Raw genomic sequence first — 16,419 nt, 5'->3', positions numbered from 1 at the left:
GTTTTAGTTTATGAACAATTGTTGAATTCTTATTTTCTTTTAATGCAATTGATGTTTCTATGCTTAATTGATGCTTACTTGACTTGTTATTATTGTTTTCTTGCATTAGATAGTTGTAGATTTTACTAATTCTTGTAATTTATGATGCTTTATGTTTATGCACTCTAGGTATTTGATAAAATACTTGAATTAGTTTTTGAGTAGATTTTTATCCTTGACTTGGGATTGAAAACTTAGGTGACCTTAAGTCATTGATGTCCAATATTGATTGGTGATTTAGGATTGTTAGTTAATCTTGTTCCCATTGACATTAATCTTTTACTAATTCAATTAGTAAGTTGGTTAGGACTTATGGATTAGGATTAATTCTGCCTACTTGATTTTTCTCAATGTGTAAAGGTTGACGAAGTGGGATTAACTCTTCATAATTGCCATGTTTGTGGTCAATGACAAGGATAGTAATCATTGACTCTCAACCCTTTCCAAGATCTTTTTAGAATTTGAATTTGTTTTTCTTCCCTAGTTAATTACCTTATTTGCTCTTAGTTTAATTTCTTTTGCGATTTAGATATTGTATTGCTTCTTTAATTTCTTGCTATTTATATTTCTCGTTTATTTCACTCAAAACCCCAATTTTTTCCATAGCCAACGATATGCACTCAATTGTGATTCCAAGGGAGAACGACCTGGGATTAAATTCCTGGTTTTTTATTTGAATTGTGACATTCTAAACTAAACTTTAAAAAGCATTGAATTCCGGTTTAGAGCTACAACAAAATTGAGCTTTCAAACTTGTGAATTTTCTAAACCGGTAATTAGCCCTTGTTCACCCCTTCTTCTCTCTCTCTCTCTCTCTCTCTCTCTCTCTCTCTCTCTCTCTCTCTCTCTCTCTCTCTCTCTCTCTCTCTACATTTCATTTCTATTTTGCTGCCTCTTATCGAGCTCTCTCTTTCTTTCCTGGCTTTACTTCATGTCCCCCCTCTCTATTTCATGTCTTGCTTTGAATTCGCTCTCGTTCGAGGCTTCCATAATGCATTGTTAATGGATTGATGTGGAGAAGGAGAAGCAGTGATGAAGAGGCTAGAGAAGGCTCATGCGGTAGAATTTTGGGGTTAATGATATCAAATTGAGAATTTTAGGAATCTAAAAAATTGAAAATTTTGGTGGATGTGATGTGTTGAGTCAATGTTCCTTGTGATAACAAACATATCCTAATATACTTATTTTCTTTATGAGCATTGTAGGTATTAATGGATTGACAATCAAAGATCACAATCAAGTATTTCATGATTCAAGCAAAAATAACACATGATTGATTCTTTATAAGCAAGAATCAATTCATATATGGAGAGAAATCTGCTACACATTGGATGGAACTAAAGAAGGAATGATTTTTTCTTCAATGCTAACGGCTACAACTATATTAATGTGCAAACAGCTAGCTTGATCAAATTAGGAATGATTCTTACATTGAAGAAACCAATGAAAAGGCAATCATTTTCATGCATATTAAAGAATAGACAAACAATCCTTGTTTTTCTTATTTTTGAGTGTGTTCTTATTTCTCTTTTGTCTAAATTCAAGCTTACTTTGAGAGATATAAAAGGTAAAGAGAGTAGTACAAAAAAAAATCATTTAACCTTTGTTTGAGTGTTTTGATTTCGAAAGTATTCTAGATTAGAGTACACTTGGTTTTCCTTAACTAGGTTGGGTAGCATCTAAGTAATTTACTAAGCTTGGGATAGCTTTGGTAGTTTACAAGAGTGTGAGTCTCTTGGAATTGGCGTTTGTAATCAATCTTGATTATACTAAAAATTCTACCATTATTTTGGTGAAAACTGGATGTAGGTCACATTGCACTAAGTGGCCGAAGCAGGATATATCATGGTCTCACTACTCTTTTTCTTCCTTTTTCTCTACCATTTCAATTATGTTCTACTATGACAAGACAAAATTGAAAATAATCTCCTAAAACTAAAATTCTTCATAACTTATTTATTCAAATCTAAAAAGTAGTTTTTTGATTCAACTCTTCCTCCTTAATTCACTTGAAAACCTTCATGACGAGAGGGAGAAATTGGATGAGGGTGGTGGAAAGAAAGCAAGAGCGAGGTTGCACAGTGAGCATAAAGAAGGGAATTGGATGAAACGGGATATGAATATGATAGGATTCCATCTATACATATTCGTTTGCCACCTCAATCGATTTCATTAATGAAAAATGCTTTTTTTTATGGTTGGACATTTTATAGCATTTTTAAATACATAAGGGGTATTTTTATCATTAATAAAAATAAAAATTATTTTTGTCAGTATTTTTATAAATCGAAATTGAATTGCTAGTGTTACTTGATAGCATTATTGCCACTACTGTTATTTAATGTCAGTTAGTTGTATAGTTGTTAGTTGGTAAGCTGTACAGAGTTAGTTAGTGAGGTATACAGAGTTAGTTAGTGTGACAGTTAGTGTAGCTATAAATAGATAGTCATAAAGTTTATATTCTTTGAGACTCTTCATTAATGCAAGTTTCATTACCTAATTTCTTCTCTCCTTCTCTGATCATGTGTTCTTCTCCAATCTCACATGCAATTTAACATGGTGCGGTAAGCGTGGATGGAGGAATATGGAGATTGTAGATTGAAGAATAGATAGCTTGTTCTTTGATTCACGATCATTTGGCATGATTTGAGAAAATCTGAAGAGTCCAGCTTTACAGATAATGCAATTTCTCTGTTCTTCTCTGCCTTCCTCGATCAGATCTGAAACTTTCCTCTTTGATTGATCTCCTCTCATTCTTCATTTCTTCAATTAGATCTGGAATTGCCTTCCTCTATCAGATCTGAAACTCTCCTCTTCGATTGATCTCCTCTCATTCTTCATTTCTTCGTGTATTTTCTTTTCTTCTTCTCTCTCGAACTCGCACAACAATGTTTGATAAGAGCTTCATTAATTCACCTTTCTTCACGGTGACGTAACAAAGTGTTCCGATCAACGAGATTGAGAGAGAAATATTACGAGCCAATCGGTGAAACTCGCACTTATGGCTGAGAAATCAAGAAGCAGATCTGGATCTGGAGGTGTTGGTGCGATAGATGCTCAGCAGTTTGCGGCATTCTTCAATCAAGTTGCATAGATCCAGAGTCATCTCAACAAGACAAATCCAAATCAAGATCTTTCAAGTCCTTACTACATTTTGCCATCTGAAAATCCAAGTATACATATCACCAATGTCACACTCACTGGTTCAAATTATACTGCATGGAGCAAAGCTATGATGAATGCACTTTATTCTAAAAACAAATTCGAATTTGTTGATGGTACGATTTTGAAGCCTGAGAGAACGGATCCAAATTTTAAGGCATGGCAACGATGCAACACGTATGTAGTTGCCTGGATTAATCTCTCCCTTAGCCCTGACATATATCAAAGTGTTTTATGGAATAATGTAGCTTATGATTTGTGGAACGATCTTAGACATCGATATTACCAAGGGGACAGGTTTAGAGTAGCCAAGTTAAATGAGGAGATTTATGCGCTCAAACAGGGAGACATGTCCGTTACTGCCTATTTTGCTAGGCTTAAGAACCTTTAGGAAGAGGTTGATGATTTCAGATCGATCCCTGGATGTGACTGCGTTAAGTGTGAATGCGGTTTAGGCATAGTAAGGCAGCAAAGAGAAGAAGATAGAGTCACAAAGTTTCTTTGAGGTCGTGGAGAACAGTATTCAACCATTAAGTCTCAGGTGATGCTTATGGATGAATTGCCTAGCGTTAACAAAATTCTGTCCATGATTACTCAGCAGGAGAGGCAACTTTCATTTTTGATAGTGCTTTGGACACAAAGATTTTGGTGAGCTCCTCAGCCTGTCCTTCTCAGAATGAAGTGAAAGGGAAGAGCAAAGGAAACAAAGGCCAATCTACCAAAGGGCGAAATAGGCTACAATGCACTCATTGTGGAAAGAGTGGACACATAGTGGATGATTGCTACAAGAAGCATGGTTATCCACCAAACTTCAAGCCTCGATTTGATAAGAAAAATCCTGTTCTTAATTGCTTGACAGCAGCTGATGCTTCTAAGGATGATAATGACAATCTCAGTGTTCATCAACTAGCAAGGAGTGAACCGACCATTAATGAATTCACTCCAGAGCAAAGAGAAGCGCTTCTAGTTGTTCAGCAGACAAGATCAATCTCATTCTCATAGCATTAGCCAGATTTCAGCCAAAAATAATCCTTCACCTCATAAAGGTAGAATGGTTCACATTTTGTATTTTGAATCTCATATCATGGCTCTAAACATTTCGACTCAGAAACACAAGCCTTGGGGTATAGATACTGGTGCTACAGACCATGTGTCATATTCCTTGGCAGATTTTCAAAATTATTTCAAGATAGATCCCATTGTTGTTAGATTACCCAATGGTGCTCTCACAACAAGTTACATCATGGGAACTATTGTGTTTTCTAATGATCTTTACCTTACAAACGCATTGTTCATCCCTACCTTCAATTTCAAACTTATTTCGGTTTCAAAGCTCACTGCATCATTGCATTGTAAAATGCATTTTACTGACAAAGATTATGAGATCCAGGATCTGCACACTTTGAGGATGATTGGTGCAGCTAGTAATGTTGATGGTCTCTACATTCTGCACAAGGAAATCAGGACTCTCCCTCATATCACAGCAATTTCTGGCAACCATCACATTTCAGGCTCCTTGTGGCATGCTAGACTAGGGCATCCATCACATGATAGGCTAGTTGCATTGCACAAGTATTTTAAATTCATTGATTGTAGACAGAGTGACACACCTTGTCATTCATGTCATGTAGGTAAACAAAAGATATCACCATTTTCTGTTAGTTCAAATGTAGTAGCTGCTGTGTTTGACATTCTTCATATTGACATTTGGGGACCTGTGTCCATTCCCTCTTTTACTGGAAAATGTTACTTCCTTACTATAGTAGATGACTGTTCTCGTTTTACTTGGATTTTATTCATGAAAACTAAAGCTGAATCTTCTCAATTGGTTAAGGACTTTGTTGTTTTTGCTAAAACTCAATTTTCTGCAAGCGTCAAGACAATTCGCACAGATAATGGCCCTGAATTCTTAATGCCTACATTTTACAGCTCTACTGGTATCACACACCAAAGAACTTATGTGGAAACGCCACAACAGAATGGGATTGTTGAGCGCAAGCATCAGCACATTCTTGCTGTGGCTCGTGCTCTCATGATTCATGCTCATTTACCAAAATCAGTTTTGTATTATAGTGTTGGGCATGCAGTTTATCTAATAAACAGATTATGCACTCTTTTTTTGAAAAATCAATCTCCTTACCAAGTTATCTACAAGTGTCTACCAGATATTTTAAATTTCAAAGTCTTTGGTTGCTTAGCCTATGCTAGGACTCTTAATAGACATTAAGGTAAACTTGATCCAAGAGCCAGAAAATGTCTGCATCTTGAATTCAAGGAGGGTATAAAGGGCTATTTGCTATTCGATTTGCAAACTCGAGAAATTTTTCTATCTCGAGATGTGCAGTTTTATGAAAACTATTTTCCTTATTGTCACAAATCAGTATCTCACAAATCAGTTTCTAGTAACAAAGTCACTTCTAAATTTCCAGCGAACTTATCTCATCACTTTGATTATAGCTTTTTGGATGGAAACGAAATTCAAATTCTAAATCAGAATAATTCCAACCCTCGAGATAATGTGAATCAACTAAATTTAAAAACTCAACTTGATGAAGCACCTCATAATTTGAGTGATAGTGAGGATGTCTTGCCTTATGCAGAAATTCATGATCATATAGACACAGGTTCTGCATCAACATTTGCATCTGCATCACATGATCATGTAGACATAGGTTCTTCACATGTCCCTTGTCAACTCGTGCCTGAAACTGCTGGGATAAGGAGGTCCACTTGGCATACTAGAGCTCCTTCATATTTGGCAAACTATAAATGTAAGACCATCCGCACTTCTCCATCCAATTCCCTGCTCATTGCTCAAAGGTATCCAATTTCAAATGTTCTGTCCTATTCTAGACTTTCTCCTATGCATCTTGCATTCTCTCTTGCTATTCAAAATTTAGAACCTAAAAGCTATGAGGATTCTATAACTCAAGTCTGTTGGCAAGAGGCTATTCAAGCTGAGCTACTTGCTTTAGAGGAAAACAAGACATGGAAGCTAACCTCCTTGTCATTTGGTAAAAAGGCAATTGGTTGTAAATGGGTGTTTCGCACCAAATATCACCCTGATGGAATGGTTGAAAGGCACAAGGCCAGGCTTGTTGCCAAGAGTTTTACCCAAGTAGTTGGTATTGACTACAGAGACACTTTTAGTCCTGTAGTAAAGCTGGGGACATTGAGAATTGTGTTGGCCATTACAGCAGTCAAGGGCTGGTATCTCAAACAAATTAATGTAAACACGGCCTTCCTGCATGGAGAACTCGAAGAAGAAGTATATAAGTAGGTTCCCCCAGGCTTAGAAGCTTCATCAGGGCAGGTTTGCAAACTTGAGAAGTCCTTGTATGGACTGAAACAAGCAAGCAGGCAGTGAAACTACAAACTAAAATATGTCTTGCTTGAGATGAATTATACTCAATGCAAATCAAATTATAGTTTATTTACCAAACAAACTTCTTTGGAATTTACAGTAATTCTTGTATATGTGGATGACCTGGTACTAGCGGATGATGATTTAAATGAAATTGAATCAGTCAAGAGAATCCTTCATGACAGATTTAAAATTAAAGACATAGGAAATTTGAAATATTTCCTTGGATTGGAAGTGGCAAGATCAGAAAATGGAATTGCTTTGTATCAAAGAAAGTATGTCCTTGATCTGCTCAAAGAAACTGGATTTGAAGGTTGTAAACCAGCCACCACTCCCATTTACTATGGAGCAAAACTCAGCAAAGGTGTTGGGGAATTGCTTCATGATTTCTACTCAGTATAGAAGAATCATTGGCAAACTTCTATACTTGTCTAATACCAAACCTGACATTAGCTATACAATTGGCAAGCTTAGTCAGTTTCTGGATTGTGCTACCAATGCACATTTAAAGGCAGCTCATCAAGTACTGCGCTATGTGAAGGGATCCCCATCTACAGGTCTCTTCTTCTCGGCAAAGTCGGACTTGCACCTCACCGGTTTCTCGGATTCTGATTGGACCGGGTGCCCTGATTCTCGCAGGTCTACTTCTGTATATTGCTTCTACCTAGGACCCTCTTTGGTAACATGGAAAAGTAAGAAACAACTCACAGTTGCAACCTTCTCTTCTGAAGCTGAATATCGAGCTTTGGCGTTGGCAACCCGAGAAGCTCAGTGGTTAACCTATGTTCTTCATGATCTTGGTGCTCCAATTCAAAAACCAATCAATATATACTGTGACATCAATTTAGCAATCTATATTGCCATCAATCCTGTATTTCACGAGCGAACAAAGCATATAGAAGCTGATTGCCACATAGTTTGTGACAAGCTACAAGAAAAACTGATCCACCTTCTCCCCATTTCAACCCACAATCAAGCAGCAGATATTCTTACAAAGTCCCTTGCTCCGGGTCCCTTTCATGCTGCATATTCTAAGCTTGGATTGTTGAACCTTTTCTCCCCCAACAATGCAAGCTTACAGGAGGGTGTTACTTGATAGCATTATTGCCACTACTGTTATTTAATGTCAGTTAGTTGTATAGTTGGTAAGTTGTACAGAGTTAGTTAGTGAAGTATACAGAGTTAGTTAGCGTGACGGTTAGTGTAGCTATAAATAGATAGTCATAAAACTTGTATTCTTTGAGACTCTTCATTAATGTAAGTTTTATTACCTAATTTCTTCTCTCTTTCTCTGATCATGTGTTCTTCTCCAATCTCACATGCAATTTAACATGGTGCAGTGAGCGTAAATGGAGGAACATGGAGATTGTAGATTGAAGAATAAGTAGCTTGTTCTCTGATTTACGATCATTTGGCACAAATATCATTTCATCTTAATTAATTACATATCACTCCTCCTTAAAGGAAAATCAAAGCTTCGGAATCAGTCATCTGTGATTCTGTCATGTGAATTATTGTTCACTTGCTAAGCTTTTTGGTACATGATAATAACTTCAAGTAGCTATATATAATTTTTTGTTCTAATCATGGCCAATGCATATATGGAAAAGCTTTGGACCAAAATCTTATAAAATTTAGAGTATCTTTTATATTACCCACTATTAATAAAGAAAGACTAGTATTTGGCTCTGGAAGGTTTCAAGGGAATGTAATTATCTGTTTAATTTTATCTAGGCCCTAAAGTCCAAGATTCCATCAATTTGCTTAATAATTTGCCTAAAAGTCTAGATAGTCACACTGACATATTCCACCCAAGAAACGGAGAGAGAGAGAGAGAGAAAGTGAAAGAGACTTCAATAAGCTTTATAGTTTACATATATAATGATCTTTCGGCAGAAAAATCACATTGACATAAATGCTTGTTAGACTTTCTGCATCATCATTATTGAAAAAGAAAGTGCTGTTATATATCGATACCCTAATTTGACATTCAGCTCATGGATCTTCTTGCTAACGTTTACAAAGGTATCAGAAAACTAGAAATATACATATCAAAATTTGGATATTTGATTTTAAAAATTTTATTTTTAAACATTAAAATCAGTTACTAATACAAAATACATACTAAAATACAAAATATATATTAAAAATAAATTAAACAACACATATATTTATATATAAATATATAATAATTAATTTTAGTAGCTAATTTTAGTAAATACATAATATTTTTTATTCTCAAAACATAAAAATTAGATTTACATTTAAATAATCAAATTTTATAAATAACATAATTAAACTAAATATATAATCATAATCAAATAAATTTATAATTATAATGAAATTCCATAACCATATATAATTAAATCATATTCACGGTAATAAAAATGAATATTATTGTATACATACAATAAGACTTTTCATATTAATTCCTATTTAATTTTTTTATTATAGAGATTTTTTAAATTAATTACAAAAATATCACCTTATGTTACTTCACTTCCTTGTTTTTATGATTTTCTTAAAGAATAAAATAAAAATATTTGTAATGTTTTATTATTATTTTTATATAAAACCAATACTACTAAGTTATATAAACAAAAAAAATCAACTATCTGTATAAAATATATGTCAAAATATAAAATATATATTAAAAATAAGTTAAACAAAATATATATTTATACAAAAAATACAATATAATTAATTTGATGGCTAATATGCATACATAACATTTTTGAAACCCATAAACAAAATCAAAAACAAGTGCATTTTTGTAATTAAATTCAAAACCAAGAAATCGAAACAAAAAAAAATATTTTCCAAAACGAAACCTTCTGTTCTTGGAATTCCAATCGACACAATTAAGAGACCCTCCACTCTTCCTTCAAGTTTATAATCAAGGAAAAAAAAAAGAAGGGACTGTAATGATAATATGCAGGATGATTAGGAGGTCCATGATTATTAGCAGAATAAGGAGCACAAAGGTGGAAGATCCCAAATAGGTTCGTTATTAGATTCCTGAAGAGTTTCCATGTACTCGTGAACTCCATTAATGGCATAAAGTGAAGCTGAAATTTGTCTTTCAACCTTCATTCTTTCAAATTCCAGAAGCTCCATGTCAGTTGTGCCGTCAAGTAAATGATTAGCAAACGGAAGGCGGTCGAAGATGGGTCCGAAATCCCACCAGAAACTATTACTTTGTTGTGGATTCATCTCGCAGCTGCTCAAGTCCGGTTTATAAGCATCATCACGCACTACTTGTGGAACAGACTTCTCAATTTTATCATTGTTTGTTGAACTTGAGCTAGAACTGCCAAGGATTCTTGGGGCGCAAGCAACAACACTGTTTTCTTGTTTTTTGATGCCTTTTTTGTCGTTGAGAAGGTTCCTGATGCGTGAAGCCAGGGGAGAATCCGTGGAGACATGAGTGATAAAGTTAGTCCGAGTGTTTGATCCGCGGAGGAGGCAGGCGGCTTCGTCGTAGGCTCTGGCCGCCTCTTCAGCCGTCTCGAATGTTCCGAGCCACATTCTTATCTTTTGTGTTGTGTCCTTGATCTCTGCCACCCATCTCCCTGAAGGCCTCTGCCTCACTCCAACAAATTTGTTTCCAGTGTTGTTGTTGTTGGTTTTGCTTCTTCCTTTGAATTTGTTTCCTTTGCTGATCCCAATTCCTGGATTCTTCTTGTTACTTTTGTTATTATGCTCAAGATTTGGTTGCTGGAAATGAATTTCCATCTGGGGAGTATAGGGTTTAGGATTATTCCTTAATGTTTGTGTTGTTGTTGGCAACCATTTGGGGTTTCTATATATATGTATGAAAAAGTTGCTAAGCTTTTTGAATAAGTTATTACATGCATGTTGTATTTAAATTTGGTAATTTGTTAATTTGTTGAAAGAATATTAGTATAAGTTTTTTGTGATGCAGACAAGTTAACCTTCAAAATTTCAAGAATTAATGACGCTCTTATAGTTGTCTTTTCTGGGCATAGCATTACTGAAAGAGTCGAGCTTTGGCTGTATACATCAAAAAGAGAATCAATTGATGTAATTTTTTTTAAAAGAATATTACTAATTAACCAATAAATCTTATATGGTAAACAGTCCATTATTTATTAAACTTTACAAGTGAGTAACTATGGTTTTGAAATGGTCTAGAATTGATACTAAATCACAAAGAATAGCGCGTGCATCAAATCCCAAAAGTAGAAACGGTTACACAGCTCAAAATGCAGTGAATAAGAAATCTTACAATGTCTCAAATTACATCCCAAAATCTCCCACTTCCTTTGTACAGTATTAAACCCCACATATAGAATCACACCCTTTCAACCCTCCCTAATGTACAACCATTTAACCTAAAGTTAGATCACTCGTCACGAAATCGAATAGCAAATCAAAATTCGTTTGTCTCAACTTTTTTCTTTCTGTAAAAAAATTAATTCATAATTTTAACAATCTTATTTACTCCATATTCGTACAAATAAAAAAATTAGATAATAAAAAAAATTTTGTATACCGAGACTTTATTGACCTAAAAAGAGAGAAAAAAAAAAAACAGTCAAAGGCGCTAACTCGTATCCTCTCAATTCAAACTCATTTAACTCACAAATTATATGAGCCAAACTAGATTTACTAACTAGACTTGCTCTTTTTTACTAGCAATAATCCGAACCAACTCGCGAATTACGTTTTAACGATTCTACGATAAAATCACATCCCATTTATTTTAGAAATTATTTATGAAAATATATTATTTTAAAATTTTAAAATTTAATTTATTGTCAAAATTAAAACTTTTATTCCCATACAAAAAGTGGGTATTTGATATTCTTTTGTCCAGCGAATAAGGATTAACATATATAATTATTAGGTGAATGCTACCCAACCCCCTCTAAAATAACATGTAAGTTACCATTCATTTTGTGTTACGTTGTAATTGGTCTTTATCTTAACCATAGTTGGGTTATTTTATAATTTATTATTTGAGATTTATCAAAGCTTCACTCCCGTTAATTGAAGCACATTCCAGTACTCCTTCCAAGCACCGTCGCGTTCGTGACAAGAAGCGCCAACGTCATCGCCATCTACTGCCCTCCACACAACCTCTCTTTCTTTAGTGCATCATCCCTTAGTCATCTCGTTGAATTCTGTCGCCAATAACTTCGTCGTCCTTACCAGTATAGCCAAAGTCTCTTTTTGCTATGGATCACTGCTTATCCACATAATTAATGGTTAATTTTGGTTATTAAATTTTTTTATTAAAAAAACATATCTTTGTTTAATTATGTGATGGAACATATATTTATATGTAAAATATAATATAATAAAATAAATCTATTCAAAGTATTTAAAAGTATAATTAAAATCATGAACATACAAATATAATAATAAAATTTGTACTCCAAACAAATAAACATATTTTTTTATCATACATATATTATTTAAAAAATAAATATATTATTAAAATTAATAACAGAAATTTAAAATGATAAAATTCAACTTTCTTACCGTATTTTTTATAATATTTTTATTTTTTAAATTTTTAATTTATTAGTACTTTATTATTTAATTAATAATTAAACAAATTATTTTTACGAAAAATTATTTTTTATATTATATTAGAGAAGAGACCAATATAGCAGTTTAAAAAATAAATTGTATAAATATTTAAGAGATATATATGAAATACATACCTAAAATAAATAAAACAAACAAAATAGGAGTACTCTTGAAAAATAGAGAATTATTTTTGTCTGTTTTATTTATTTTAGGCATGTATTTTATATTTATCTCTTAAATATCTATCTATATAATTTACTTTTATTTTAAAAATTTTAATATTATCTTTTTTTTATTTAAAAATCATTTTTATATTATTTTTTAAACTGTTATATTGGTCTCTTCTTTAAGATAATACAAAAAATAATTTTTCATGAAGATAATTTATTTAATCATTAATTAAATAATAAAGTACGAATAAATTAAAAATTAAAAGAATAAAAATACTATAAAAAATATTTGTAAGAAAGTTAGATTTTATCATTTTAAACTTGTGTTATTAATTTTAACAATTTATTTTTTTTAAAAATAATTTATGTATGATAAAAAATATATTTTTTTCTGATTTTAATTATACTTTTAAGTACTCTAAATAGAGTTATTATATTATATTTTACATATGAATATATGTTCTATCGTGTAATTAAATAAAGATTTATTTTAATAAAAAAATTTAATAACCAAACTAAACATTACTTAGGTATGTATTTCATATTTATTCCTTAAATATTTATACAATTTATTTTTTAAACTATTATATTGGTCTCTTCTTTAATATAATACAAAAAATAAATTTTTATAAAAATAATTTATTTAATTATTAATTAAATAATAAAGTACTAATAAATTAAAAATTAAAAAAAATACTATAAAAAATACGGTAAAAAAGTTAAATTTTATCATTTTAAATTTCTGTTATTAGTTTTAATAATATATTTATTTTTTAAATAATATATATATGATAAAAAAATATGTTTATTTGTTTGGAGTATAAATTTTATTATTATATTTGTATGTTCATGATTTTAATTATACTTTTAAATACTTTGAATAGATTTATTTTATTATATTATATTTTACATATAAATATATGTTTCATCGTGTAATTAAAAAAATATATGTTTTTTTAATAAAAAAATTTAATAACCAAATTAACCATTAATTATGTGAGTAAGAAGTGATCCATGGCAAAAAGAGGCGCTGGCTATACTGGGAAGAGAGGTTGTGTGGGAGGGCAGTAGATGGCGATCACGTTGGCGCTTCTTGTCTCAACTATGGTTAAGATAAGGACCAATTACAATGTGACACATAATGAAGGGTAACTTACATGTTATTTTAGAGGGGGTTGGCATTCATCTAATTATTATCATTATTTTTAATTATTATATTTCTTACTGAGGAGCTCTTATTTTTATTGATATTGAGGATATCTTAGAAATTAAGAATCTAATTCTGAAAATATGTATAATAATAAAAAATTTGTAATTTATTTTTGAAAGTATTAAAATCAATTTTCAACAACTATTTTAGTACGTAGTGAATAAACAAATTTTTTACAATACCCTAATAAATATAGTATTTCCATGTATGATATTTAGATACATTCTTTAAAATATATTTTTTAACATTAAAACAAACGCCTATTTAACGTCTCCAATTGATAATAACATGACCTAATGATATAATACACACAATACAATACAATGTCTCTAAAATAGTGTCACTAGTAGAGAATTTGAGAAAGAATCTATATATTTTTTTTATTTTTTGGTAATAATCAAACTATCAAAGAGAAACTGTTGGAATTGGTGACCCTATATCTACAAATCTACAAATAAATATATATAGAGATCATAAAATAATCCATTTTGGTCAATGTCCAAATTGGCATATGATCCCAAGACCACGCCAAGGAACATGGAATCACCACCACCATCACCATGACACAACCAACGATGGAAAAACAATAAAAACAAAAAAGTAGGCTTGGATAGAATTGAGGGTAGCCATGTCTTTGTCCTCAGAACACACTTTTAGCTAAGTCAAATTAAATAGTTGAAAGGTTTTCGTTGAGACATGAATGACTGCCACTTGGAAGCTCCAAAATGAGCCTTCACAAGCTCCCATAAACTAAGAGACTAATGCCATGCTTGGCACTAACATACATCAAGTCAATGATCATCTAACCTATCTGTCTACACATAATAATATATAGAAAAATCATCGTGGTGCTCAAAAAATATTGCTAACTTGTCCTCCTAATGTATTGTTGAGTTTAGAAAGTAATGAAGATAATAAATATATATTTATTAGTTGAGTTTAAAAATTTAAAAGTATGTATAATAAGTGTATTATTTCTGTATACTAAACTTAGTATTTTGATAATAAAAATAGCCCATTTTAGTAATTTACACGTAGAAAAATTTTTGGCTTAATAAATATAGATCAGGTTTTTCAATAGAAAATAAGGCAAACGAGGTCCCAACATAATTAAATATTGCTAGTACTTCCAGTTGCTGCACTAGATTGGATAGATGAAAAAAGTAAAAAAGAAAGTGAGTATTTCATCTTTGACACCAAATCATTTACATCAAAATATGATAAAGGAAAAGATTAAAATTTGAGACCAAACAAAAAAATTTAATGGTGCTGAATTGGTTAATACAATCAAGGATAAGATGTTATGAACAAAAAGAAAAAAAAAGGAACAATAAAGTTAGCAAGAACAACACACTACTACTCATGATTTTCTGCCACTGCAATATTATTCCTTTGCATTTTTGCACCTTCACTACTTCTGATGTAATACTCTGGTTTTAGGAGAAGAATGCAAGCACATCACTATCTTTTATGTTTAGAAATTGTTAGCCAGAACAGTTTCAAATTTTGGAATAATGTACTTATACAAAAGGGGCATTCGACCAAAAATTGAAGGCAAAGAGTAAGACCACTAATTCTAAATTTTCTATAGTATTTTTATTACATTTATCTTTTCCATCGTCTCGGTTCATTGAATATGTTACTTTTTTAACCAGGACAGATACATTCAATGGCTAGTGGGGGCAAATGTCCCCAGTAAAATTTTCAAAATTACTGAGTGATTTTTAATATGAAAGGTTAGTTGTCCCACTGCAATATTAATTTTGACTCCACTACTCTTTGAATTCCTAACTCTTCTCATTTTCCCCCTTTTCAATCTTCTTTTTCTGCTCCCCAACCCACTATCGCTTCCCACTTGCCTCGTGTCACTGTCGCGATGTTGCCGACATCGCTAACTCACTGTCCACTACAAAAAAAATGCTAAGAACCGTCAGATTTAGTGTCATAGAGTAACGGCAGATTTATTACCGTCAGATTTACCATCGATAACAACGTCGAATTCATAAGGTTATATAATTACCGGCGGATTTAAGTTTCTGACGGTAATTTTGCCAGCAATATTTGGAGGGAAATGACAAAAATAAGTTGGCGTGACCTTTAGCATCGGATTTACCGTCAGAAAAATCCGATGGTAAACCAACTTAGTGAAACAATACGTTTTGGTGACCCACAATGGTTTATCGTCAAATTTTTTCGACGGTAAATCCGACAATAACTGGGACATAAATTAAAAGCACAAACCCTCTTCCCCTCATTTGAATTTCACTATCTTTCTTACTTCTTCCACTCTCTCCATCACCATCATCTACCACTGCCGATACCACCACCATCATAGCTCCCTCTCCGTTACCGTCAACCCACCGCCGACCCCACCCTTCTTCTTCTTCTCCCCTCTTCTCCTTTCTCCTCGTAGCACAACACCACTCTCCCTCTTCTCTCCTTGCCATTTCACCCTTTTCTCTTCTCCCTTCTCGGAACCACCGCACCACAGAGCCACCGTCATCGTGCCGCCGCTGCCCAGCTTTGCCACAAGTCTAGCCTTTAGCGCCGCCGCTACCCAACTTTGCCCCTGTCCCAGTCTCTCGACGAGTTTTCCATCCTTCACCGCCGTTGCAACCCCTCTCTTCCCTCTCCTCTATTTCATCTGTTGCCCTGCATCACAGGTTTTTTATTAAACTCTATTTTTCAAATTCTGTTTAGTTAGTATTGATTCATTAGTTTGGTTTTAGTTAGTTTAGTTAGATTTAATTTTTTTTTGTTTTAGTGAATTTTAGGTTGTTAAGATAGGTTAGGTGTAAATTACTTGGTTCTGAGATTGCTGAAAGTAGTTGGATTGTCTGATTATATTGATTCGCTGTGTTACGACTGATTTTGCTCTGATGTGGCTATTTGAATTGCTGGATTTTGCTTGATTG

General features: G+C 32.7%; 1 protein-coding gene across 1 annotated transcript; it reads right to left on the bottom strand.

Moving 5' to 3' along the window:
* Nucleotides 1–9,240: 9,240 nt before the first annotated feature.
* On the bottom strand, nucleotides 9,241–10,481 carry LOC112754854 (ethylene-responsive transcription factor ERN1). Its single transcript, XM_025802649.3, has one exon. It carries the CDS (start codon nucleotides 10,298–10,300, stop codon nucleotides 9,527–9,529), a length of 774 nt encoding a protein of 257 aa, XP_025658434.1. The 5' UTR covers nucleotides 10,301–10,481; the 3' UTR covers nucleotides 9,241–9,526.
* Between the last annotated feature and the right edge of the window lie 5,938 nt (nucleotides 10,482–16,419).

Source organism: Arachis hypogaea, chromosome 16, assembly GCF_003086295.3.
Source record: "Arachis hypogaea cultivar Tifrunner chromosome 16, arahy.Tifrunner.gnm2.J5K5, whole genome shotgun sequence".
NCBI lineage: Eukaryota > Viridiplantae > Streptophyta > Magnoliopsida > Fabales > Fabaceae > Arachis > Arachis hypogaea.
Note: the sequence above shows the minus strand (reverse complement) of the source record. Positions and strands in the feature narration are given on the sequence as shown.

Excerpts from the sequence above, each read along its gene's own strand:
- LOC112754854 (XM_025802649.3), bottom strand. The coding sequence starts at position 10,300 with ATGGAAATTCATTTCCAGCAACCAAATCTTGAGCATAATAACAAAAGT.